Genomic DNA, 27824 nt, shown 5'->3' on the forward strand with positions numbered 1-27824 from the left:
TACCAACTTCGTAGCTGATGGGAACTGTATTCATCCCTTACCCTGATTTAGCTTACATGTGACTCCAGAACAACAGTAATCTGATTCTTAACTGCTATCTGAAGTAGCCCAGCAAGCCCTATCATTCAAGAATGCAAATGGCCATGTCCTAGGAAAGAATAGCAAAAAGTATGATCAGCCATCTGTTGGTTATGGTACTGCATTGGTTACTAACATTGCTGCAGGAGTATTGTAGTAGGCATGGCCTAATTAAGCCAAACAAAGGAGAACCACTTAAAATTCTTGGTACACATTAGATTTATATCACAATATTTGTTCAACCCTTATCCTGCAGTGATCTTGCAGCCAGGATCAGAAAGGTTTACATCCTTCACAGTGAATATTTGGAACGTTTGAATTACCTCGTTCAATTTAAGCAGTTTCTCTTTCAAATAGACCTAATTCAAAATTAGTTATTCATTTTGTTTCTGTAATTGTAACTAATGGGGAAATAATTTACTTCTAGGGAAAACAACCTCGAAGAGTGTGGCCTGGAAATGTATTTCTCAGTTGACAAGGAAATATTAGGTGAAATACAAACCCATGAACTGAAAGCTGATGGTAACAATTTACTGGTGACTGAAGAAAACAAAGAAGAGTATATTGGGTAAAATGAAGTGAATGTTTTCAGATGCTAGTGAGATTTGAGCATTTCGTATCTTAAGATCACCACTTTATTTTTTTCCAAGTTACTCCAATGTATAATGCTAACTATATAAATGATTCTTGCGAACAAAAATTGTGTAGATTGTGAAAAATTAGGCAAGAATTCTTGTATTTACTGCACTGGAAATTCTTGCTTAACATTGTACTTGTGTTGCTGAAATATGCAATATGGTAACATGAAGTATGTTAACTTAATCAATGTTCCCCATTAAAGCCAGTGTAAAAAGTGTACTCAGGTTATGTCAGACCTTTCTCTCAGAAACAAAACTAAAACAACCCTCCACATGTTCTCCATCTGGTCAACCCTATGTCTTACCACTTTCCTTACCTGAACCCTCGCTGTCAGCAGGGGTTTAGGGATGAGGTTTTAAGCTGCAGGGTTATAGGGGGTAGCCAAAAGTTGGCGAGACGACAGACAGTCAGGGCTCATGAGGAATGGGAACTGGGAGGATCAGTCAACAAATTGGACATCAAGCCAGCAACCAGTGAGGTCAAGGGATCAGGAGAAGCCATTGCAAAATTGTACTCATTGTATCATGTGTCACAGCCAGCATAAAGCAACTTTAAAATGATGCCTATGGCATGAAATGTAAAAATCCCACTACTTTATCTGATGGATGTTAAATCAAGATAACTCAAAGCCAGGCAATTTAAAGCAAGGGTCTACAGAATTGCAAACTGGCTGGAAGTAGATAATAATCCAACAAGTTATTAATACAAGTGGTTTGAACTGTATAGGCTTGTAGCTGATTGGAGACTATCACGAGGTGTTGAAGAACAGACACAGGCATTCTTGGAGGGATTTAATGAAGTGCTTCCTCTACACTATCTTCAGTCATTTGATGCCAAAGAATTGGAGGTATTGTAATTTGTTGAGTACTTTGTTTCATTCTTTTGTTTAACTGGATAGTAGTGACACTATGACCTGTGGTTGTCCACCTTTTTTTTCTATCGATCCCTTTCTGAATTGAGAGGGGCATTCCAATGAAGCATGGAACAAGTGCAGGCCACTGGACTGCAAATTAGCTGTGCAAAACCAGCACCTACCGTTTATAAACTATGCTGCCATTAATTATCTTCGATTTGAAATTGACTCTGGAGGCAGTCACTTGTTCTAGAATATCCATTTTGCATAATGGTACCTGTATGTATTTAATTCAGATGAGTAGTATTCTTTGAGAGGTGCACTTTATTTGTCAGCTGTATTTGCATTTCTCAAACGCTAACTGCATTTTCGAAGAGTGCTATGTTATTTAAGATGTTTTTCAGCATTTTAATACATCAATTTCTTTTTTGATCTATCTCTTTAAAAAGTGTATTCCATCCCTTTACTCCAACATCTGAGTCAGCTTGGTCTGAACTTCATTTCTCAACTGATGTCAGCTTTTGGATTTCTTCAAGTGTTTAGTTTTAGGCACATCCTTGTTTAGAATTGTTAAAAATCAGTGTTAATATTAGGATTTGCCTTTTAAGTCACCCCTGTATCATTTCTGCCAGTGCCCAAAGAAGATACCTGGAAGATGTGAATGAATGGAAGGGGTTTGTATCAGTATTTGGGGAGGGGACCCCTTTTTGAACAAGGGTCAAGCATTATGAGCAACCACTAAAATGTAGTTTTTTCTTGTGCCAGTGTTCTTTTTCTCCTTAGTCTTGAGTTAAGGTATTCTTAATTTTGCTCAAATATTTACAGGTACTTCTTTGTGGAATGCAAGAAATAGACTTGAATGATTGGCAGAGAAATGCAATCTATCGCAACTATACCCGGAACAGCAAGCAAGTGGTCTGGTTTTGGCAGGTGGGTAAGGGCTCTGCATTCTTCACATGTTATGCTAAAGTGCTTCTATTATGGGAGTATTTCAGGAGATATATGTTTCAGATGTTTATTTCTAAATTACTGTGTGTTCTCACTGCCACAGTCAGAGTCAGTCAGCAATATCAGCATGCTTATCCCATGAGATGCATTCATAGGATTACATAAACAAGGCTGTATTGATTTCCTATGCTTGAAGGAGCTACCTAATTTGATTCCAAGCCTTGTATTTTTTTTCACTATTATCATAAGGCCTCGTAGCAGAAGTAGGACCGTTCAGCCCATCAAGTCTGCTGTGCAATTCAATGAGATCACAGCTGACCTTTTACCCATCAACTCTACTTTCCCGGCTCTTCCTCATAATCCTTGATTCCTTGCTGTTCAGAAATCTGTCTTGTCTCAGCCCTGAACATACTTAACCCAGCCTCAACAGCCCTCTGCATTAAAGAATTCAACAAATGCATGGCCCTCTGAGATAAAGAATTCCTCCTCATCTCTGTCATAAATGTGCAATCCCATTTTCTGAGGTGTTGTGCTGTAGCCCTAGGCTTTCCCACAGGGAGAAACAATCATTCCACATCTACCCTGTCAAGTCCCCAAAAGTCTGTTATATTGCAATAAAGTTGCTTCTCATTCTTCTAAGTTCCAATAAGCACAGACTCAACCTACTCGACCTCTCCTCATAAGCCACTCCCTCCAAATCCTAATGAATGTTTCTGCACTACCTCTAATGTCAGTATGTTTCTCCTTTGGTTAAGAGGCCTAAAACTGTTCATAGTACCCCAGCTGTGATCTGACCAGTGCCTTGTATAGCTTTAGCAAAATTTCCAAAGTTTATACTCCAGTCCCTTTGAGATGAAGGCCAACATTCCATTTGCTTTCCCTTATAGTCACTGAATATGGAAGCTAATTTTTTGTGATTTTTGAGAGCTTCCAAATCCCTCTATGTAGCTCCATTTACATAATCTCCATTTCCTCCTCCTCTTGCCAAAGTGCATAACCTCACATTTACTCACGTTCAATCTGCCAGATTTTTGCATGTTTCCTTGCCTATATCCCCCTGCAGGCTGTCAACCTCACTATTTCCATTCCCATCTACTTTTATGTAAACTTGGCTTTAGTGCATTCACTTCCCTCATCCATGTCATGAACATATATTGTAAATTATTGTCACTGCAGCACTGGTCCCTGTGGCACTCCACTAGTTACGGGTTACCATCCTAAAAATGCCCCTTATTCCAACTGTCTTCTATTAGCTAGTCAATCCTCTATCCATTCTAAGGTATGACCCCCAACATGATGGGCTCATATCTTAATTAGCCTAAGGTGTGGTGCCTTAGAAACTCTTCCTGAAAAGACTACGCACATTACATCCACTTTCTGTTTCAGACAGTTTGTTACCTCAAAGATTTCTGTTAAATAAATCAGGCATGATTTTTCCCTTCATGAAGCCTTGTTGACTGGTGCTTGATCATACTATGGGTTTCTAACTGCTCTACTATTACTTCCTTTATATAGTCTTTATAAAATCCTAATTTTCCCAGTAAGACATTAAACTAACTGGCCTAACTTTACCTGATCTTTCATCTCCTTCCTCACTTTTTTAAATAAAGGTGTTCCATTAGGAGGTTTCCAATCCTCTGGAATCTTTCCAAAATCTAAGGATCCCTAGAAGATTACCAGCGTGTCCACTATCCTTGTAGTTACTACTTTAGTTTTGTGGAACACATCCTTTCTGGCCCAGGGGCCTTGTCAGTATTTCGTTTCCATAGGGCAATCTCTCTTGTAATAGTTTTTATACCTACTTCCTCTTTACTTTTTGCCTCTAGATTTAGTAATTTTGAAATGATAATGAGCTCTACTGTGAAGACTGATGCAAAGTATTTATTCAACTCCTGTACCATTTCCTGGTTCCCCATTATTGCTTCCCCAACCTCATTCTTCAATTTGGTTTCTCTCTTTTTGTACTTCAAGAAGCTCTTGCTGTCTGTCTTGATATGACTTGCAAATTTCCCGTCGAAGTTTGCCGCCTTCCTTTTTTTTCGGTCGTCTTTTATTAATTTTTAAAACTCTCCCAATCAACTAGCCTGCCATTAATCTTTGTCAAATTGTATAATGCTGAAAATTAACCTTCTTCACGTAATGTCCAATTGTCACTTAAAAGTTCACATGGAATCTGATTCCACCACCTTTTCAGCTAGTACACTCAATCGTTTTAACACTCTGTGAAATAATTGGTCCTAAGTTTCCAACTAGTTCTTTTGCAAATTATTTTAAATCCTGGTCCAACTTAGAAATAGTAGTTTTTCCTTAGTTCGTCCTTCTAAACTCAACAAGTTGGAATTCCTTTTATTGGATCAACTCTTAACCTTCCATGCTATAAAGAGAGCAACTCCGGTTTGTGATCTGTTCACATGACTGAAGCTTCTATTCTAGGATCTCATACTCCTGAATATTCTCTTCAAAACCTTGACATCCTCCTGAAGTATGGTGCCAGACTGTACAGTTGCGCACACTGCTCCAGTTGAGGCCAAATTATTAATGTGTACAGATTGATCATGATTTCCTTTTTGTGTTCAACATGCTTTGGAAAGCTAAATGTCCCACATGCATTCTTTGTTAATCTAATGAGCCTGCATCTGTGAAAGGATGAAGCAAGAGTTTATCTATATTCCACAAAGGGTTTATTTGCTATACTCCAAATAATAAGTGGAGATCACCTTTGTGTCCTACAGGTCAGTCACTCTTGGGTGGGAATAAATCTTTTTAAAATGTTTTTAATCAACCTGTTCAGACATGTTATGACATTCCTCTGATAGGTGGGGCTTGATCCCAGATATTCTGCCCTGGGACGGGGCCACTGTACTATGTTGCATACTAATCTTTTATCTTTTGTCAGTTAATTTTCCAGCTTCTCTTAATCATAACTCAAACATCCACATATGTACCCTCAATAACATGACCTTTACAACATCGGCTTCTTAACTACCTTATAATTTTATCCTGATTCTTCAGGATTTTGTGAATGTATAGCCCCAGGTTCCACTACTGACATCCTTTAGGGAAGGAAACTGCCTCCCTTCCTTTTGGTCTGGCTCACCTGTGACTCCAAATCCACAGCATTGTGCTTGACTCGGAAACTGCCCTTTGGGCAATTAGGGATGGACAATACATGCCTGGCATGGTTAGCGATGCCCTCATTCTGTGAATGAATAAAAAAAACTACTCTTTCACTTCCTATATATTACCAGTTTCGTTGGTTACAGGATCTAAAATTGCAATCTAATTAGTCAGGAGCAGTTTAAAAAAAGTAAGATCGGTTAAAATTCCAAGAAGCAAAGTCTTAAGCGTAAATGGAATTATGTTCCCCATTGCAATATTAGATGTTGATGGGGTTTTAAAGGTTTTTCTGAATTTCCAATTGCCTTCTATTTCTTGCATCAAGAGAAAGTAAGCTGGTAGAGAAGCATGTGTACTGCACAAAATTAAGTTTTATGAATAACTGTCTTAACTTAGTGGCACTGTTCCTTTAGGTTGTGAAAGAAATGGACAATGAGAAGCGAATGCGTCTGCTGCAGTTTGTCACAGGAACATGCCGCTTACCAGTTGGTGGATTTGCTGATCTTATGGGTAAGTGTTGTTCAAAAGCAAATGGTGGAGATAAGCTTGGTGGAATTTAAGTTCATTCAAGTTGCTTGTTTTGTTGGCAATCATTCATTGTCCATTTTAGGGTATATTGTTCTTAAATGCTTTCATGTAATGGGAAGAGTTCCTCCAATTATTTTTAGTAAGCAAGTACACCACATTGATGATGAACCTGTGTTTGGCAATAATTTAGCAGACTTGGAACGACAGTTACACATTACAGGTAATTTCAGTGCTCAGGTTGGAAAATCTGTCCGGTTTCTTGGCTTCTGATTGTTGTTCAGTAATGCTGAAAACTGCATCTAAAGTTGTCAGGTGAGAATGGTATCAGCTCAGGAGTGGTGCCCCTATGATAGTTTTTTTTTTAAAAGCCATGCAGTTGTCAAAAGACTTGTTTAGTAACACTGTTTTAAAGAAGGAACAGCTATCCCTACCCAGACTAACCTATATTTGACCCCAGATTTATTAATTTTAGGAATCTGTCATATTAGTGTCTTACTCTGTAAAATATCAGACAGGGTGAAGTTCAAACACACAATTTGTTTAACTGAAGAGAGAAAATCTTGACTTAACATGTAACACGTATGTAAAGGTGAAACTCAAATTGAGCTTCAATATAACTTTTCTGTTTATCTTAACTTGAGCGATGTACCTTCAATGAAACTGACTTAGACACAAGTTGAGTTAAAGTATGTTGCAAGCTTGATTAGATCAGATTAGATTCCCTACAGTGTGGAAGCAAGCCCTTCGGCCCAACAAGTCCACACTAACCCTCCAAAAATTAACCCACCCAGACTCATTTCCCTCTGACTCATGCACCTAACTCTACGGGCAATTTAATATGGCTAATTCACCTGACCTGCACCTCTTTGGACTGTGGGAGGAAACCCATGCAAACACTGGGAGAATATGCAGACTCCACACAGACAGTTGCCCAAGGCTGGGATCGAACCTGGGAGGCAACAGTGCTAACCACTGAGCCACCTTGTCAACCCTTGTGATCTGTAAGGCTTAATCCTAATCCTAATCCTATTCCTTAGCTGTGTCATGAATGCTAGTGAGCTTTTTGAAGAACTACTACAGTCCATTTGGTGAAAGTACTCTCAAAGTGCTGTGACGTTAGAGGTTCCAGGATTTTGAGTCAGCAGTAATGAAATAAATGTGATGTCCCTCAGACTCGACTGTATTTGACTTGGAGATGTTAAATAATTGTTCTAGTTTTCTTTGGCTGTAGCTTTTTATTTCAGTTTGCTCATTGATTGATTGTCTGACAGGAATCAGCTTGTGAGGAATTGCAAGTTATCTTTCAGATTGTTGTGGAGCTTGACCTGCACTAACATTAATTGGAATATTAGAGATAGACCTGGGAAAGTCTATAGCCTTAAAACTTGTCTTTAAACATATAGACTAAAATGTAATGTTGAATTATAGAACACATTTGCTGCTAGAAAATAGACAGGCAGGAAGGGTCTAGCCATGAGAAAAGGGGGAACGGAAAGTTATGCAGAAGATAAAAACATCTGTTTTCACCAAGTGATAACAGGATGCTCTAAGGCAATTAAGAATATTTGCCTTAACATTGAATCTGTGTGAACAGGACACAGAGTGATAACATTCATGGCTGTTCCCTTATGAAATTAATAGGTGTTTGATTCTGACCTCTAAATGAAACGCTGTATCATCAAAAACCTTGTAATTGACAGTCTGGATCCTATCAATTATAATGGATTCTTATTAACTCCTTGCAAGCGAGGCAGACACAGAGGGAACAACATCTTTTCTGTTACAAGTTCCTGACTTGAGTTCAAAAAGATACTAGAGAGAGAGACCATTTTAGTGCTGGGACTGCAAAACTAGTAGAAAATTAACTCTTTGTGCCTACTTGCTATGCATTGAACTTAATTGCATTTCTGAGATTTTGATTTTGAGTAGCCATTATTGGTTATGAAATGCAAATTCTGTTAAAGGTAATATTGATGAAGCTTTAACTTTCTTGCAGACCATTCTACAGACCTTACAGATTGCCCCACTGTCAATTCTAACTAATCAGATCTTGTGATTTATTTGAATTTGCATCACAACCATGAAAAGAAAGCACATTTAATTCAAGGTTAATGCATCAGTTTAAATGCAACCTTATGGTAACATCTCAACCTAAGATACAGAATGATTAGATGCTTAAGATAAAAAGCAGGTATCTGCTCCTAGCCTAAAAACTATTCTAAACCTAACATTGAAGAGATTCTGGTACAATGTTTCGGGAAGCCATTTTATGGTCAAAAGTTTGCCCTTCTTGCTAAGAAGCCTTTTTGTAAAGCAATTGTATCTGACATGCGAGCTGTGCAAGGTTACCTTATGACATCTCCCACTTAATTCAGGCTGGTACTCCTCTATGATAGAAACTTATCTTGCAAGCAGTCTCCTAACTCGGCTGGATTTGTTTTTCCCACCTGATGAATAGCTTAGGGCCTGTAGGAGTGATCAGTCAAGTGCACACAGACCAGTCAATTAACTTCTCTCTGTTACGAATTATTTTCCTTCACTGTTATCTGCCTAGATAAGAGCATGCAATGTTTTTGTAAATGTTTTGCACAAAGGAAGCCTGTTTGTGACAGTACAGCAGAGTAGCCTGCGAGGGCTCTTAAAGGAAGAGCGATATCCTACTCTCCTGGGTTATTGGAACCTAGTTAGTTTAGCTTATAGGTATCAGTGTTATGTTGTAACAGTAATGCTCTTGGTAAATAAAGGGGATGACTAAAATTAAACTAAACTGTCTATAACAGGTTTTTTATTCCAGACTATCAAAGAGTATGATCTCTGGGACGAACCAAGAGAGGCTTACAGGTTGATTCCCTGGGCCGTCTCAAATCTGTACTTTAACAGGCCCTTTCCTTCCATGTAGTACTGGTTGTGGGTTTGGAAGGTGCTGTTGAAAGATTTGCTTTTGTGTTGCTGTAGTGCACATTGAAGATGGCACATGCACTAACCATTTTCATCAGTAGGGAATGAATATTTACGTTGATGTGTTGATCAAGTGGTCTACTTTATCCTGCATGGTTCTAGGGTGTTGTGAGAGCTGCATTCATCCAGGCATGGCTTGTATATTACCTTTAGGCAACTAATCTTGAATCCCTGCAATGTTTTAAAAAAAATGTTGAGTAAAACAAATTTTCAGATCAGCTTATGTCTATAAGCAGCCACTAAATCAAGACTGAATATGTAGCCATGGTTCTTTAAAAACATCAATTCAGTTAATTTCGACAAGGTGACTTTTCCTCAGCATTCTTGTCTAAGTTTATTGAACTGATGTTTTTAAAGAACTGGAGCAATTACTCTAATGACATTGTTCTTCTTTAATGAGTGCAGCTTCAGCAAAACATGATCTACACCATCTCTGACAAAGCAACTAGTTCAGGACCACATCCATCACCTTTAGCATTGACTCCCACCATCACTGGTGCACCATATCCTCAGACTGCTCTAGCTGTAAATTGGCAGTAGCAACTCACCCATGTTTCTTTGACGGCCACTCCCAGCCGCTACTTCAAAGAAGCTGAAGGGCAGCACATTCACGGGCATACTACCAAATCCTTTTCAAGTCGCACATCAGCCTGACTTGGAAATATATTGCTGTTCCTTCATCATTTGTTGTGTCAATATCCTCGACCTCCCTACCCAAAATTGGACTGCTCTTGCCATATTGTCAACACTAAAGTTCCATAGTGCATTTAAAAAGAAAATTGTGCGCAGAAATAATGGCTTAAATATGTAATTTGCAGGACTCATTCAAACCATAGCCAATGTAAGTGACTCACTGCATGAACAGATTGTTTTTAAAATAAGCTTTTCCTTCAGATGTGATTATTAATGTTGAATCCTTTCCTCAAAAACCTAGAATTAAATTTGTCAATTGTGTAAAGCAGTCAAGTGTCCTATCAGTGGTGTAAAATGTGCATTCACAGTATGCTAGTTCTTAAATAGCATAAATTATTCTTAAGTTGTGCCAAAGCAGACACAAACATTAAAAACTTTGGCTTCATGCCTTCCCTCATTTGCATGTCTGTGCTTATCACATAGTAAACTGCCTCTGGATTAATTTCCACATGCTTGTCTATCAATTTCTTTCACTGGGGGAACTGGAGCTTTGCTTACATTAGCAGTTTCAGTCAAATGGAGCATAAGGATTTTCAGCTGGTGATAGTGTGGACCACCCACAGCTTGCTCTCTCTCGTTCTTTCCCTGTACGCTTTATTACCAGGCATTGCTTCACTTACCATTGGGCAGTTCCTCAGGCCTAGATACCCTCCAGTTGGTCACATAGGTGGCTGTTTCTCATCAGAGTTTCTGCTGGGTCAATATGGTTTAATCACATACCTTACCTGATTGTCATTTTTAAGTAGGCAATATTCAGTAGTGCTCCAAAACATGCTGACATTCTCCCTCTGATGAAAGTAATTGATTTACATACCTCTCTCAAAAGATTGAGTTTTCTGTGACAGTTTGGATGTGCAAATTGTTTTTGTACTTTATTTTTTAAATTAACCATTTGTTATAAATAAGTGTTCTTTTCTATCACTGATTTAATCCTTTAATCATTCCTTGTTATCCCAGGCTTGACTTAATGAAATGCACTCATTGCTCCCTTCTCTGGTTCTACCTCGTGTAAGCTTGAGCTCATTCAATTCTTTGCCCATTTCCTTAGTGATATCATTCAGCTTGTTCATCTCTGCTCTGACATCTTGCCCACATTGGCTCCCAGTTAAGCAATGTCTCAAGTTTAAAAGACTATAAAACCACACAAAATAGGAGCAGGAGTATGCTATTTGGCCCCTATTTCAGCCTTAAATATATATAAAGCCTCAGCCCACACAGCTCTCTGTGGCAAGGAGGTCCAGAGGCGCACAACCCCCTAAAGGGAAGAAATTGCTCCTCATCTCGCTCTTAAGTCGGTCTCCTTTAATTCTAAGACTATGCCCTCTGATCCTAGACTCTTCCACAAGGGAAAACATTCTCCCAGCATTTACCCTGTCAAGTCCCTTAAGATCCAGTATGTTTCAATGAGTTCACCTCTTATTCATGCAAACTTTTACTTGTTTTCATATCTATTCTTAGCAGCACTCTTCCCCTTCTGATTTCATTTCCTCCACGCTGACAGCCTCACAAGATCTCTGTTCTCTGCAAATTCTGGCCTTCTGACCCTTCCCAATTTTAATTGCTCCACCATTGGCAGACTTCAGTTGCAAAAACTGCAAACTCTGCAATTTTCTTCCTAAATCTGTCTGCATCTGTCTTTCTTTAAAGAACTACTAAAAAAAAATCTATCTCTGACTAAGCCTTTAGTCATGAGGTCGGATGTTGAGCTGATGATTGCACCATGTTCGACTCCATTTGTGATTGCTCAGATATCGAAGCAGTCTGTGTCCATATCCAGTGCAATCTTGCCAACATCCAGGTTTGGACTGATAACTAGCAAGTAGCATTAGTCCACACAGATACCAGTCAATGAACATCTGCAACAAGGGAGGATCCAGCCATTATCCCTTGACATTCATTGGCATGACTTGCATTGAACACTCCACCCTGCGCATCCCAGAAGTTACTGTTCCCTGAAAACTGAACTGGACCATTACAATATTGTTTCCACAGGAGTAGGTCAGAGGCTAAGATTTCTATGGTAGGTGCCTGTCCAACATCAACAAAGCACAAATCAGGAGTTTGCTAGAATAGCCTCCACTTGACTAGATTGATGCAGTTCCAGCAACACTCAAAGCATTGACACCATTTAGGATAAAGCATCTACAATTGATTAGTACCCCATCTACCTACTTATACTTCCCTCACCATCTCACACACACAGTCGCAGCAGTGTGTACCGTCTGCAAGATACATTCCAAGTAACTCAGCAACCTTCCTTCAACAGTTAGAAAAATCAGGGCAGTAGATACATGGGATCACCACCTTCAAGTTGCCCTCCAAACCACACCCTTAGCTGATTTGGAACTAGATGATAGTGAAGAAATTATCAGTGGATCAAAGTTCTGGAACAGTCTTTCTTACAGCTGTATGGGTATCCCTATGCTCCAAGGGCAGCTGAAATTCCAGAAGGCAGCTCGTCGTCACTTGAAGGCAACTTTGGATGGGCAAATGCAGATCCTAGACAAGGACAGTTGCATCTGATGAATGAGTTTTAAAAAGTGGCCTCAAATCAGTGTCAAGTTTCTATCTGATAATGTTTGTAAAGAATGTTGAAAATGGTGTATAAATGCAATTTATTCTTGTTAATCACTGAAAAGAAATATATTAAATTGCATTTTTGCATTTTGGTTCAAGGGAGCAATGGTCCTCAGAAGTTTTGTATTGAGAAAGTTGGGAAGGAAAATTGGTTGCCAAGAAGCCATACCTGGTGAGTTGAGTATTTCAAGAAAAGTCTGTCTTTTTTTAAAGCTGTGACTATTATTTCTGTTCTTTACATTCCTTAACCTCTTAACTTCAAAAATTTGTGCGGAGTAAATGGAGCACTTTTCCTATGTCTTTTCCCAAGGTAAGGTAAAACATATGTTTGGAGTGTAACTTTCCACCGTGACCAACTTTAAGCCACCTATTGAGCAGAGGGCAGTGAAGATTTCACCACCTACACCAGTATCTTTGCAACCTCTGAATGGAATTACTAAATCATTCCAGCTCAAATCACATTGAATTGTGATCTCTTTCTTTTAGATTCTACTTGATCACTCCCAAATTGTTTCTTACATTATTCCAGGGCTTTTTTTTCTCTCCCCAGCTCTCTCTGAAATTCCACTTCAAGAGCTCACTACTCTGAGAGGAAAGATTCTACTATCTATCCGAAATTTGCCACTTGCTCATTGACCCTTGCATTCTCTTGTCCAACTGTTTCAGTTGATTGGGAAGTACTGGTTTGGGTTTGCTCTCTTTTCTCTACCTTATGTGGCCACTCCACGGTCACTGTTTTCAACTTGGAAAAACCCACGGAACAGATTTTCTTCAACATTTGCATGTGCATTTTTTTAAAGCTTTCTCCCAGTTCCTGATACAAAGCTCTTGCAATACTTTGTTTACTTAAGATTAATGAGTGTTTGTCTCCTATTTAGTATATGGGTGGATTAAGGGTATTTTTTTGGTAAAACATAGGCAAATCTTCTATAACCATATTAGCCATTTTCTGGCCTACTTCGACTTTGATTGGGCTAATCATACTGATGAAATTCTCCTCCCCTGTTCTTCTGTGGTAACTGGGATTAAGCCACAGGTTTTTCATTATTTTGAGCCTGGAACCCTCTATTCAATGTATGTCAAACCTCATTAATTCTAGCTGGATTAGTTTTGATGACTGAATGTGTTCCTCATATTTTGATTAAAGAAATTTTTATTATATCTACTTAGCTCCATTTTGTCTCCATCAGCTTCCCCTGCCCCTTGAAGCAAGCACCAGGAATGCCAAGTATCCTTCAAATGCTTTTGTACTAAAGGAGAGCAGTTGATGGAAGGCACACAGCCCTTCCTGTAATTTGCTGCCATCCATATTGTAAACCTTGTGGATAATGATGGTTTGTAAATGTGCTGACTGGTTAAGGCCAGCAGCTTAAGAAAATTGTTTATAATCTGGCTACTGTGGAGAAAGGTTTACTATACTCATTAAGAACAGTTTCTGACACTGGGTGAAATATCTGTCACTGGTACCCCAGAATACAATCAATAATGTAATGCTGTGTGAGAGTATCTAGAGAGTGTTTGTGAAACCTCATGTACATAAATTCATGATCTAGCACCCCTACTATCTTCTGTAAGTCAGACCCCTACATGAGACAGCAATTAGATTTCTCTCTCCCTCACTCTGAGAAAGATGTGACTTGAAATAAGAGGTGGAGCTTGTGACAGCGAGCAGCTGGAACCAAATAGGCAAAAATATTTTGGGGGGTGGGGGCGGGAGCATGGTTGGTGGTGATGGTGGAACCTGATTTTCCACAGAATATATAAAACCGAGCCAACTAATTGTGGTTGGAGTAGTTAGCAAATGAGTATCTAAATGAGTTATTGAACTTAGTCCATAATGAAACTTTCAGAATACTGATTCTTTTTTTTTAAACTATTTCCCTGTAGTTTTAATCGACTGGATTTGCCACCATACAAGAGCTTTGAGCAACTGAAGGAAAAGCTATTATTCGCAATTGAGGAAACTGAAGGTTTTGGACAAGAGTAATTACTGTATGAAAGTCTTGTCAGGAGAGAGTTTTGTGATGTCATTTGAAAGATTCTGTAAAGGAGGAACGCATTTCACTTCTTGTGCTTTACTTTCCAGTAGACTTCTGTTTATCCAGACACATCAGGACTGTCTATTTGCTTTGGAAATCCTGTGGGAAATGGCTGAAAAGCCTTTGTCTTGCCTTCGAAACTCTATGTATTTACAAGCTGAAGAACTTAATATAATGAGGAAATTGTACATGCTTAAATAGAATTAATGTGCTGTGATAAACAGTGTAAAACTGTAGTATGTTCATTTCTGTTGAACACGAAGGAGCAGCCATGCTTACCCCATTTAGACGTAGGAATACAGTTGGCTGCTGTTGATAAGATATGGTTGGGAATGGGATTCCTGGAATTAATAACATCTTATAGTTGGCAGAGCAGAGCTGGAATACATGTCTACTATCCATACATGTATTCCATTGTTGAGCTAAGAAACAATCCTAGATTGTGTATATCCCTCCTATACTATTATTCCCCCATTTTTGTTTTTTGCTTGTACCACACTCTCTGTGTCCTCATGACCCATTATAGCAGCTTTCTTCTTCCCCCCCTCCGTGTGTGTGTATGTGTCTCTCTCTCTTTCCCCACCCACCCCTCCAGTTCAGTCCTCATCTTTGCTAAAAGATGTAATCATATTTCATTTTAAAGATTAATTTAAATGCATCTCAATGTCTTAATTTAATACAATGTTTTAATTTAAGCAAGTACAGTGAACTTCAGGGAGTCCCTACCTTGTGACAAAATTCTTATTAAAATGTTTTTTCCAGCATTGTTGATACTTGAAAGATAGGTGCAGGCTACTGTTTGATGAACAGATGTCTACTCTAACATTGCACCTTTCATGAATTTTCTTTTAAGTAGTCTCTTAGAAAAACTTCTGACAGTAGTGCTCATTATCCCAGATGTATTCTTCCTCCTCTCTGTAAAGTGTAGCTAGAAAACAGAGGCTTCTGCCCTATATTTTTAAAGGACTGAGAGATGTAGATCAATCGTAGCTCTAGTTTTATAGAGCTTGATTGGAAAATATTTTTGTGGTATCTGTGCTGACACCTTTGATTCAGGAAAGGCTGCTGTAAAATAATGTTGTCTTTGGTTAGAGATTGAACTTTTCTCATATGCGTCCCCTTTCCCCACGAGGTGCAACTTTGTATTGAACTTCTGAGGACATTTTAAAGTGTCCCCACCCAGTCTCTGCATACAGCGCTCAAGGGCCACCTTGACATATCTACTTCACACCTTGTTTATGGGTTTTTAATTTATCAGCTGTATGGACACTTTGCAAATAAGATAGGTGTAAATTTCCAAGATTGGAGAGGGATAAGAAATAAAATTTTAAAAAATAGTGGAATAGAATAGTAATTTTAAAAGAAAAGTAACATTCATTAGTAACACTGCGCACTCTATATGACCAGGACCAGCTGAACAGAATTTTGTTTATAATTCTGTCTTGTGTACTAATGTTCACTTCATATATCCATCTGGGAAAAGGTTCTTCTTTCTAAAAACCTTCCCACAGCAATCCCTGGATAATGAGTTCTCAGCCCCATACAATTTGGGAGACCCACTTTAATTGTTCTATCATTTCCCTATTACTACTTAGTCTCCCATTCTTATTCCCAGTTTAGAATCTAGTGTTTATCCATTGTAACCTATGATCACAACCAAACGAAATGTGGGTTTCCCTCAAGTTTTTTTTTTCTGTATAAACAAATTTATAACACAGCTGAGAAATCACATCACCAAAATCTATTTGGGATACAGATTATATTTCTATACCAATTTTTAAAAGATTTATTATCTAACCTGCAATAGATAATTTCAGCAAGGACCAACAAGGGCACAGTAAAGACCTCAGCCAAGAATCTTGTTTCTGGTCAACTAATGTGGCCCTGCTGAAACTGTGAGCATGTGTGTTTGGGTGAGGGCAGCACTGAGCTTGGCAAAAGTTATGCAAATACACATTCCGTAAGTACATTGCAGTTTGGGAAAGTTGACACCCATGGGTCTAAAGCCCAGAATAAGTTGATGGTTTGAAGAAAGGACAAAGAAGAAGAGAATCACGCACAGAAGCAGTATCCACTGTTAATTGAATGGATATCCCAAATTATTGAGGGAATTTGGCAGAGATTTGTTTGAAAATTTGATTGCAACTGCCAAAGATTTCCTAAGTTTGTCTATTCTAAAGCAAATTTAGTATTTTTCAATATAAAGCGAAAATAAGGTAAATCTAAGTGTGGCTTACTTCCCAGCTATTATCTCTGGGTTGAAATGACTGCATCAACATCTAACATATGAAATAGTGTATACTCTTTTGATTATTCAGACTTAAACCTCTCTTCTCTCCCTGACTTTATTTGTTGTATACAAAGGCGTAGTACAGAATATCATTAACTGGAAGTCGTTACTGCAATAATTGGTTTATGCTGGCTTTGTTATACTGTGAAGAGTAACAGTTTTATTTAGGAATTATTGAAACATTCTGGGATAGCTAGGGGCAATTCACCTGGAATGCTGCTCTCAATCAGTATTCCCTGAGTCTTGCTGGAAAGTGTTTTTTTGAGATCTGTTGAGGGCCAGACTGAATCTGGTTTTGATGCACTCCATACCTGAATTGGCCCGGAACACCTGTCTAAGCTCGTGATGTGCAACTATTGGGTCAGAGCTGGAGCTGACGCAAGCACTCCAGCAAGACTCAGTATTTTCAGGACTGGGTGAGAAAATAGTGGAGTGAGGGCACTTGGGAACCCTGACTTATTTTTAACACAACCTATTCTTAAGCTAGAGTATATTTGTAATATATTTTCAGGATTTATCATAGATATTAATTATGTATATAGAGTATCAAATTTAGGTAGTTTTTCTTGCTAAAACCTGCCTATTTTAGAAAGTTTGAACTTCAGTTTGCATTTGTAAGTAATCACTGAGTTTCCAGTTTTAAGTTTGGTGTCGAAGCATCCCAGTTGCCTTGTTTAATGGATGCATGTTCCTGTTTAAACTATGGGAAGTGAAGTTAATCCATGTTGGAGTTGAGCTCTCTGACCTTATGCTAAGGAAAAATTCTGTACAGGTTCCTGATTATTAATCCATTAAAATCCCAAATTTGGCAGTGTACACTTGGCCTTTGGATGGGGGCAAGGCCTGAATGTTGTCCACCTACAAATGTTTGCAGTTTCCACACACGCACACAACACCTATGGAACTTTATCCCAGCATGAGTCAGCTCAAGAGTTTGCCTTCTTAACTCTAAAGTTATGCAGACTGTGTGGAGGTTGCTTAATCAAACTTTGAAAAACAGGGACTCATTACTATTTTGCAGTTGGCCAGAATAGGCTTGCAATGAGAATTTCCTCATCTTGTTCTTGGTAAACTGCATGTCAGGTATCTTGGTTTGAGTGTTCCTTGCTTTGGAGAACTCTTATATCAAGTAAAACAGGATCTCCCCTCATTGATTTTGTCATATTCTTTTAGATGGATGTTGGAATGGATGTCAGTGCATGACTGTTACCTGAAAGAAACTTGTTTCAAGAGGTTGCATTGTCTGGTGAAACTGGTTTTTTGAGTTGCATGTCAGCTTGAATCCTTTGTGAGCCCAATAGCTGAGAGCATATTTTTTAGAGATGGAATCTTTGGCTTAATTAAAAATGTTACAGCCCTTTTTATTACCAGTTTTTGTTACTGTTTAACATAGTGTCTATAAATCTTGTATGATTATGCATCACAATGGTTCAATAACTGATAATTGCAAAACAAGTAATATATTTATCTCCCAGTAAATGTGAATGAAATAATTGCAGGAAGATTTTAGGTTGCAAGGACTGTGTGCTGTGCAACACTTCCTCCTTTATTTTTGCTCTGTATCTTGCCACTTACTAGAAGCACACTTTTCTCTAATTAAATGAACAGATCGTAGATTTGTCTGGAGCTCTGCAGACCAACAAGTGGAAGCAAGATGGTAAAGGGCTTTGTTCCAGTCCTGTTTGCTAACCTTCCTCCTCACCATCCCTCTTCTCTTCCTTTGAGCTTTTCTCTGATGTATTCTTTTTGTTATACAGCCATGAGCTGAATCTTAATTTTTAATGTAGCGCACAGATCCATTCAAATAGCCCCTACCCCCTAACCTTTCATTCAGAAGTAAGAAATTTAATGCTAGTGTGAACACAGTTTCTCCTTTTAGCCTGACCAGAAAAGTGCAAAAGAAAATTTCACTTCTATTGGATAATTTTATTGATGTGTGTTAAAGCTGTGGGCCTCAACAAATTTACTGCAAAAGAATGCTACTTAATGGCATACTTTTGAATAGTGGAGCAGTGTGTGCTGATTTTGCTTCCGAAATGATCATGAAATAGTCTGGATATCAATCTAAACTTTCTTAAATTCGTGGGAGGAAGTACTTTAATTGACCTTGATTGTCATCTCTGGCTTTAGAACTGTCTGCACCATGTTGATAACTCAGTTCAGTCCTCACAAAGTAAGTTTTTTTTTATAACTGGAACAAAGATTGATACAATGCAAGAAACTAATTACCCATGACCGCATTTCCCATCTACCTTATGTAACGTTACTTTACTACAATATTAGCACTTCTCATTGGTTAATCTCTCCCTGGTACATTCAGGATATCAGGGGTTATGACTGACGCAATCCTCCAACTTCACTATAGGAGGGGAAGTAGGTTTTTTTCCTGTCAGCTTTATAGGCTTGGTCAAAAACAGCATACACTTTGAGCATTCCGTGAGGATTAGTTAACTGTAATCAGTTTTCAACTGACACTGGAAACACAATATCTTTTCTCATTCTGCTAAGTTGATCTACATGAGGATGTATTGTACTTAAAGTCATGTTTTTGCCCCCTCTTTTTTTCACCATGCTTTGTCTATGCAGCTCATTACGTTCTCTTCCACCCACCACTCCCGCAAAAAAAGACTTAAAGTCCATCTGTAAAGAAGTCTGTGATTATAGCTGTCAATGATTCCTTTGATAAAGGGTGCACTTGACTAATCATGGTGTACAATGTCTGACTCCTGGTATTTGCCAAGTTTGCTGATTTTTTTTTTGTTTAAATTTGTTGTGTTGCCATAATTGGCCTCTGTACCCTGGCCAAGAGAAAAGCAAAATTGCCTGAAGATGCGAAAACTTGAATGTGTATCCTGCTGAAAGTGCATTTGATAAGCACTGAGTCCCTAAGAATGCCCTGTGATTGGTGTGCTAGAGGTCTGCAGAACTCTATCTTGGTGGATGTAAAAGTTTTCAAGAGGATAAAAGGGCACACATTGACAGACAGCAGCAATGTATGAGATCTGGGGTTGATAGCAAGTGTTTTTGTCAGTTCACGAGGGAAGGAAAGGAAAACTACTGAATGTCCACTTTGTTCAGGAAATAACTGGAATCTGGAGCCATGGGTGCGGCACTTGTTTAGATTTGTGTAGAATGAACTTATCCACTGTGATATTAACAGGAAACCAGATACTTTGACATCTGATAATTTTAAAATGATTTCTTGGCAAGATAAAGATTTAAACTTAGCTAATTGTCCAATGGTAATGGCTTGTATTTGTTTAAAAGTTTGATTTTATACATGGTGTGCTAATTTTTCCCCTTTTCCTGGAAGTGGCTGAATTGGAAGGATGCAACCGATTTCTTTCTTTTCCCCGTCCTCCCCTTCCCCACTCTAATTGCACTGCAGTACAACCAGAAAATTTAGGCAAAATACATCCAAATGAATTTGGAAATTTGTTTCTCTCTCTCTGACGCATCATTTACTGATTTGGTAGTCCGCATTCCAATCGTCAGACATGACTGAAAATTCCAGGTAATGTCTTGATGGTCCTCCCATGTTACATTCACAAGTAGGAGTTGCTGAGGATATTCTGTTGATGCTTCCTCCATCCTCCTCATTGGATTCCTAAGCAAAACCTAACATCTGTCTCATTACTAGTGAGTGCATTGATAATGGAAAACATTGTTGGTATTAACCCATGGTACAATGTAACACAAGATTTTGTTTCAATGCAAAGTAACAAAACAACTTATTTTAGTAGAAAACTGCAAAACGCCACACTTTAAATCACCTATTCATGAACACAATCTTTCTTCTTGTCATTCAAGTATGCAGCATTGCCTGAATTTTCAGGGAGGCAGCTTAGAGCTGGGAGTCATGGCAACCAAAGACCAAATACTTCACCCTATCTCTCTTGGTCAGCTGCCATTTTCATTGTTCCCAGCATATCTTCCCTCATGTCCAACTTTGATCCAGGGAAATAAAATCCATTGCAGCATTGTACGCTCTGATTGTTGTAATATCACATCAAGCCTTCATAAGTCCATTGGATAATAGCTGCATAGAATTCTTTCACTCTTGCCCTCAAAACAAGTTACCCATTGTTATATAAAAGGCACTGATGTTAATTTGATTTAAAATAGTGTATTTGGTATTTTAAATAAATAGCTTTAGAAATATTTCCAATAAATTCCATAGGAAGTTGGGATGTTATTTCTAAGGCTGCAACATAATTTAAAGAAATCTGGGTAATTTCTCAGATCGTTTGGGCTTTCTATATAGTGTCTAATTTCCACTGTACAATATCTAAGGATTGTAAATCATGTTAATATTTCTGTGTTAAATCTTTTTGTAAAGCTGAATTTGATTGTTCCAGAAATGAGTTAAGGCTACTAAGATAATTCTGGCCACTTGGCACAAGCTTCTTACCTGTTTATCTATGTAAAGATAGTTAACATTGTAAAAAAAATAAAAACGCTTCTCTTTAAGACTGTGCAGACAATAAGCTGTTTTGTGAGCAGTTATGGGTCTGAATATTATTTCACTGCTTCCAATATTATTTCACTGCTTCCAGGAGGGCAAATGTGTTGACACTATTCTGATGAGGCACAGATCTTCATTCCAGTTCTGTAAATGTGAAATATTTTAATTTCATTGAACTATATTTCCTCCTGTTTTCAATGGAGAGATGGGTGAATTTGCAAGGCTTTTTAAAATTTGTTCGGTCATCAAATGTGGACAAGGCCAGTATTTATTGCCATTCCCTAATTTGCTCTTGAGTAGATGTTGATGAACTTCCTCTTGAGCCACTGCAAACCATGTGGTGCGAGTAGACCTGCATTACTGTTAAGGGGAGTTCAGGAATTTGAGCTGCAAAGTCTACTCAAAATCTATCTCATTTGACAATGTGGCCATGTCCCACAACTTAATAAAGGATATCTTCATTGCGAAGACTTTGCTTCCACAAGGGCTATGCAGTGGATTGGTGCCTGGGAGTACGACATTATTGCCATCACGGAGACTTGGTTGAAGACTTGGCAACTGAATGTTCTAGGATATAGACATTTCAGACAGGACAGGGAGGGAAGTAAAAGAGGGGGTGGAGTTGCATTGCTGGTCAGGGGCGATATCACGGCTGTACTAAAGGAGGACACTATGGCGGTCTTGAGTAGTGAGGCATTATGGGTGGAGCTGAGAAATAAGGGTGCAGTTACATTGTTGGGGCTGTATTACAGACCTCTCAACAGTGAGCGTGGGGTAGAAGAACAAATAGGTAAACAGATTATCAATAGATGTAGAGACAATAGGGTAGTGGTGATGGGAGATTTTAATTTTCCTAACGTTGACTGGGAGACACTTAGCGTCAGAGGTCTGAATAGAGTAGAATTTGTACGAAGTGTCCAGGAGAGTTTTCTAGAGCAGTACGTCAATAGTCAGACGAGGGAAGGGGCCATATTGGACCTGGTACTGGGGAACGAGCCAGGACAAGTGGTAGAAGTTGCGGTCGGGGATTTCTTTGGGAACAGTGACCACAATTCTGTAAGTTTTATAATACTCTTAGATAAAGACGAGAGTGGTCCTAAGGGAAGAGTGCTCAACTGGGCCAAGGCCAATTATATCAAAATTAGGCAGGAGCTGGGAAATGTGGATTGGACACAGCTATTTGAAGGGAAGTCCACATTTGAGATGTGGGAGGCTTTCAAAGATAGGTTAACGGTAGTGCAGGATAGGCATGTCCCGTTGAAGGCAAAGTATAGGAAGGGCAAGATTTGTGAACCTTGGAAGACAGGAGGAATTGTACGACTAGCCAAGAGGAAAAAGGAAGCGTACATAAGGTCAAAGCAGCTAAGAACAGAACGGGCCCTAGAGGAATATCGGAAGAGTAGGACAAGTCTTAACTGAGGAATCAAGCAGGCTAAAAGGGGTCATGAAATAGCTTTAGCGAGCAGAAGTAAGGAAAATCCCAAAGCAAGCGGGTAACTAGAGAAAGGATTGGTCCACTAAAAGATAATGAAGAAAGGCTGTGTGCTGAACTTGAGAAAATGGGTGAGATTCTGAATGATTATTTTGCATCAGTGTTCACTGTGGAGAGGAACATGATGAATCTTGAGATTAGAGATAGTTTGATTAGTCTGCGTCATGTTGACATAAGTTGGGAAGATGTGTTGGGTAGGCTAGAGGTTATTAAGGTGGACAAATCCCCAGGACTGGATGGGATCTATCCCAGGTTGCTGAGGGAGGCGAGAGAGGAAATAGCTGGGGCCCTGACAGATATTTGTAGCATCCTTAAATACAGGTGAGGTGCCGAAGGACTGGAAAGTTGCTCATGATGTCCCCCTGTACAAGAAGGGTAGTCGGGATATTCTGGGTAACTGCAGACAAGTGAGCCTGACGTCGGTGGGGAAGTTGCTGGAGAGGGTACTGAGAGAATCCATTTATATTTGGAAAGGAGTGAGCTTATTGGTGTTGGGTAACATGGTTTTGTGCGGGGGAGATAGTGCCTTACCAACTTGATAGAGTTCTTTGAGGAAGTGACCAAGTTGTTAAATGAAGGAAGGGCTGTTGATGTCATATACATGATGTCATATACATGTAAGGCATTTGATAAGGTTCCCCATTGTAGACTAATGGAGAAAGTGAAGTCACATGGTGTTCAGGGTGTTCTAGCTAGGTGGATAAATAACTGGTTGAGCAACAGGAGACAGAGTAGTAGTTAAAAGGAGTTTCTCAAAATGGAGAAAGGTGCCCAGTGGTGTTCCACAGGGGTCAGTATTGGGGCAACTGTTGTTTGTAATATACATAAATGATCTTGAAGAGCGCCCTGTTGGTATGATCAAGTTTGCAGATGACACAAAGATTGCTGGAGTGGCAGAAAGCATAAGGGACTGTCAAGAGAATACAGGAGGATATAGATAGACTAGAGAGTTGGGCGGAAAAGTGGCAGATGGCTTTCAATCCAGACAACTATGAGATGATGCATTTAGGCAAGTCTAATTATAGAGCAAATTATACAATTAATGGAAGAGCCTTGGGAAAAATTGATGGGCAGAGAGATCTGGGAGTGCAGGTCTGTTGTACCCTGAAGGTTGCTACACAGGTGGATAGAGTGGTCAAGAAGGCATATAGTATGCTTGCCTTCATTGGACAGGGTGTTGAGTATGAGAACTGGCAGGTCATGTTAAAATTGTACAAGACATTGGTTTGGCCACATTTAGAATACTGTGTACAGTTCTGGTCACCACATTACCAAAAGGATGTGGATGCTTTGGAGAGAGTGCAAGAGAAGGTTTATGAGGATGTTGCCCGGTATGGAAGGTGCTAGCTACGAAGAGAGGTTGAGTAGGTTAGGTTTATTTTCATTAGAAAAAAGGAGATTGAGGGGGGACCTGATTGAGGTTTACAAAATCATGAAGGGTATAGACAGGGTGGATAGAGACTAGCTTTTTCCCCGGGTGAAGGATTCAATAATGAGAGGTCACTCTTTCAAGGTGAGAGGTGGAAAGTTTAAGGGGGATACACGTGGTAAGTACTTCACACAGAGGGTGGTGGGTGTTTGGAACACGTTGCCAGCAGAGGTGGGAGAGGCAGGCACAGTAGATTCATTTAAGATGCGTCTGGACAGATGCATGAGTAGGTGGGGAGCAGAGGGATACAGATGCTTAGGAATTGACCGACAGGTTTAGACAGTACATTTGGATCAGCTCAGGCTAGGAGGACCGAAGGGCCTGTTCCTGGGCTATAAATGTTTTGTTCTTTGTTCCTCCTGATACTGTCATGGTCAGATGAATTTATTGAGACAGATTGGTAGGATCAGGTCAAGTAAGTTTTTTTTTCACTGTTTGGTTTCTGCACCACCTGCTACTGAATTTGTCTAGCTGCCATGTCCTTTAAGACTCAGCCAGCTCGTTCAATATTGGTGCTGCTGAGCTACTCTGGATATTATAGTTCCCCAAACAGTGCTTTACTCTGTGTCTCAGTGCTTATTCCAAGAGGTGTTCAGTATTATACTGATTCACATGCTGAAAGGGGTGGAGGGACTTGGAATTGATAGGTGGAATCAGCAGATGGTCTCCTTACCCATACTAAACATGTAGCCATGCGACTTCATATGGCTCAGAGTCAAAGAGTAGTCCAAGGGTACCTGTTCCTCTGATAGTGTCTGGGAAATTGATGCAGTCGTGAAATCAAACCATCCAATCTATTGCTTGACTTGTAATTTCCACAGCCATCCCAATTTTGGCCCCCGCCCCCATATATTAATAAGGAAGATTTTGTAAGGTCGGCAATTCTGTTTGCTGTGTCATTTCCTGTACCTCAGCCTGTACCAAGTGGTCCATCTGGTTTTCACCCTGACCTTTTTGATTTTTGCAGTGGTTGGGTACAACTGAGTGGATGGCCACGCCATTTCTGTGAAGTGTCAAAAACATTTCTGGGTGCCTGGAGTCAGGTGGAGACCAGAAGACGTGACAACAGATTTTCTTCCGAGGGATAAGTTCTTATGACAATCAATGACCGCTTCATGGTCACAATTATTGAGACAAGCTTTTAATTCGAGATATATTCATTAGCTTTAATTCCGTGAGCAGGCTTTTGAACTCATGTCCCTAGTCATTAACCTGGGTCTCTAGATTACTAATCCAGTGATAACTTTTAGTTTTGTGTAGTTCATCATTTGTTCTGACAAAGCTAATTATGACTAAGTTACTGCAGATGCTGGAATCTATACTGAAAACAACAAATGCAGGAGATCACAGACAGCATCCATGGAAAGAGAGCAAGCTAATGTTTCGAGTCTAGGTGACTTCATTAGAGCGTTGAGAGTTGGCTGAGTTTTCATATGGAACTCTTATTTCCTTGCATACCAATCAGAGTAGAAAACATAAGACCACTGTTTTTGTAGATAAATTGACAACTCAAATTCTAAAGTTCTAATGTGGAGTGATGCCTTGAGGCCTTTCACAGGCATGCCTAGATAAAAATAAACACAAGCTGATAAAGGAGATCCTCTGGTCAGCAATCAGAAGCTAGGCCACAAACAGGTTCTCAGGAGTCCCTTAAAAGCGGTAGAGAAATTGGGGACTTGTAGACTATGGTGTAGACTTACTTCAAGTCCCAGCTTCTCTCTAGATTCCACTTTCATCAGCTATCTTCAAGAATGTTTAAATTGTTGGGCATTGTTTGCAAATTTTTGAGGCATTTTCCACTCTGCCCAAGTGACTTATTTTGATCCACCCCTACCTGACTTCAAGGACCTCCTCCCATCAGGCATAGCGACTTTAAAATTGAATGCTTATGCTAATCTCTTCATTTGGTAGTTTCTCCCATCTTCAAAAGCCTCCTTAAAACATCTTGCTTTGTGGACATTGGAAAGACTCTTCGTTGGTATTCAGCTACTGACTCCATCCTTCAACAGCAACAGTCTGAGGCTAAACCAAATATTAGAACTGCAGATGCTGGAAATCTGATACAAAAATGTAAATTGCTGTAAAAACTCAGCAGGTATGACAGCATCTGTGGAGAGAAAGCAGAGGTAACATTTCCAGTCCAGTGACCGTTTGTTTTTTGAGGCTAAACCAGGCAGTCCACAGCTTTGGTTTTGCATTTGACCCCTGAGGTGAGCTTCCAACATCAGTGGTGTCATCAATAAGTCTACCTAGTTCCACCTCCATATCACTGCTTAACGTCATCTCTAACTAAGTTCACCTGCAAGAATTCTCATTCCTACTACTTTACCTCTAGACTTGACTATTTTAATTTTTTCCTGGTCGGTCTGCCAAGTGCTGGTCTCCACAAATTTGAAATCATCCAAATCAGCCTGTGTGGCTAGGTGTCACATTTCAATTTCTAATATTTATTGGATGTAATGATCTTAACTGATGTTATTACAGACAGGAACTTGGCTTGATGGGTCATTTTGATTTGTTCTGATTTTAACAAAGTGGTCTCTCACTGAAACACAAGCACACAATACTATCAATTTTGTGTTAATAATTAAACAAGTTTATTGTGAGAGAAATGAAGATGGTTTGATTTATTCTATCTACCTATAGTACAAATTCAGAGATTTTAACTATACAGTAAGTCTATAATCCCAAAAACACTCTTTTATAAATTGAAAAGAAGCAACAGCTTTTGTATTATAAAGTCATAAAGATGTACAGCACAGTCCAACTTGTCCATGCCAACCAGATATCCCAATCCAATCAAGTCCCGCTCGCCAGCACCCAGCCCATATCCCTCCAAACCCTTCCTATTCTTATACCCATCCAGATGCTTTTTAAATGTTGCAATTTTACCAGCCTCCACCACTTCCTCTGGCAGCTCATTCCATACAAGTACCATCCTCTGCGTGAAAAAGTTGCCCTTGAGGTCTCGCTTATATTTTTCCCCTCTGACCCTAAACCTATGCCCTCTAGTTCTGGACTCCCCAACCCCAGGGAAAAGACTTTGTCTATTTATCCTATCCATGCCCCTCATGATTTTGTAAACCTCTGTAAGGTCACCCTTCAGCCTCCAATGTTCCAGGGAAAACAGCCCCAGCCTATTCAACCTCTCCCTATGGGTCAAATCCTCCAACCCTGGCAACATCCTTAAATCTTTTCTGAATCCTTTCAAATTTCACAACATCTTTCCGTTAGGAAGAAGACCAGAATTGAACGCAATATTGTACCTATTTAAAACAAAAAGGAAGTAGCAACACAAATTCAGGTAAATGGGTATGACCTTACTCCTTAAGTAGTTTCTCAAAATGGAAACTCGTGACCAGTGGAGATCAGCTGGGATTGCTGTTGTTTGTGATATACATAAGTGATTTGGAGGAAGGTATCGGTGGTCTGATTTAGTGTCATCTGCAAACTTGCTAAGATTAGAAGAGTGAAGGGGACTGTCAGAGGACACAGCAGAATACAGATAGGTCGGAGAGTTAGGCAGAGAAATGGCAGATGCAAGGTGATGTGTTTTGGAAGATCCAATTCAAGAGCAAACTATACAGTAAATGGAAAAGTCCTGAGGAAAATTGATGTACAGAGAGATCTGAGTGTTCAGGTCCATTGTTCCCTGAAGGTCAGTAAAGTGGTCAAGGAGCCATACGGCATGCTTTCCTTCATTGGACGGGGTATTGAG

At 39.4% G+C, this 27824-nt stretch overlaps 1 protein-coding gene across 1 annotated transcript in view; it reads left to right on the forward strand.

Annotated features, from left to right (window-relative positions):
- The window catches only part of LOC140462869 (E3 ubiquitin-protein ligase Itchy-like), a 107128-nt gene extending 85938 nt beyond the window's left edge, over positions 1-21190 (forward strand). Inside the window, exons 20-25 of the mRNA XM_072556272.1 lie at positions 506-646; positions 1444-1564; positions 2396-2500; positions 6049-6145; positions 12491-12563; positions 14279-21190. Coding sequence (XP_072412373.1) covers positions 506-646; positions 1444-1564; positions 2396-2500; positions 6049-6145; positions 12491-12563; positions 14279-14378 — 637 coding nt within the window. The 3' untranslated portion in view covers positions 14379-21190. The remainder of the gene's footprint in view (positions 1-505; positions 647-1443; positions 1565-2395; positions 2501-6048; positions 6146-12490; positions 12564-14278) is intronic.
- The last annotated feature ends 6634 nt before the right edge of the window (positions 21191-27824 follow it).

This window comes from Chiloscyllium punctatum, chromosome 37 (genome assembly GCF_047496795.1).
Source record: "Chiloscyllium punctatum isolate Juve2018m chromosome 37, sChiPun1.3, whole genome shotgun sequence".
NCBI classification, from domain to species: domain Eukaryota; kingdom Metazoa; phylum Chordata; class Chondrichthyes; order Orectolobiformes; family Hemiscylliidae; genus Chiloscyllium; species Chiloscyllium punctatum.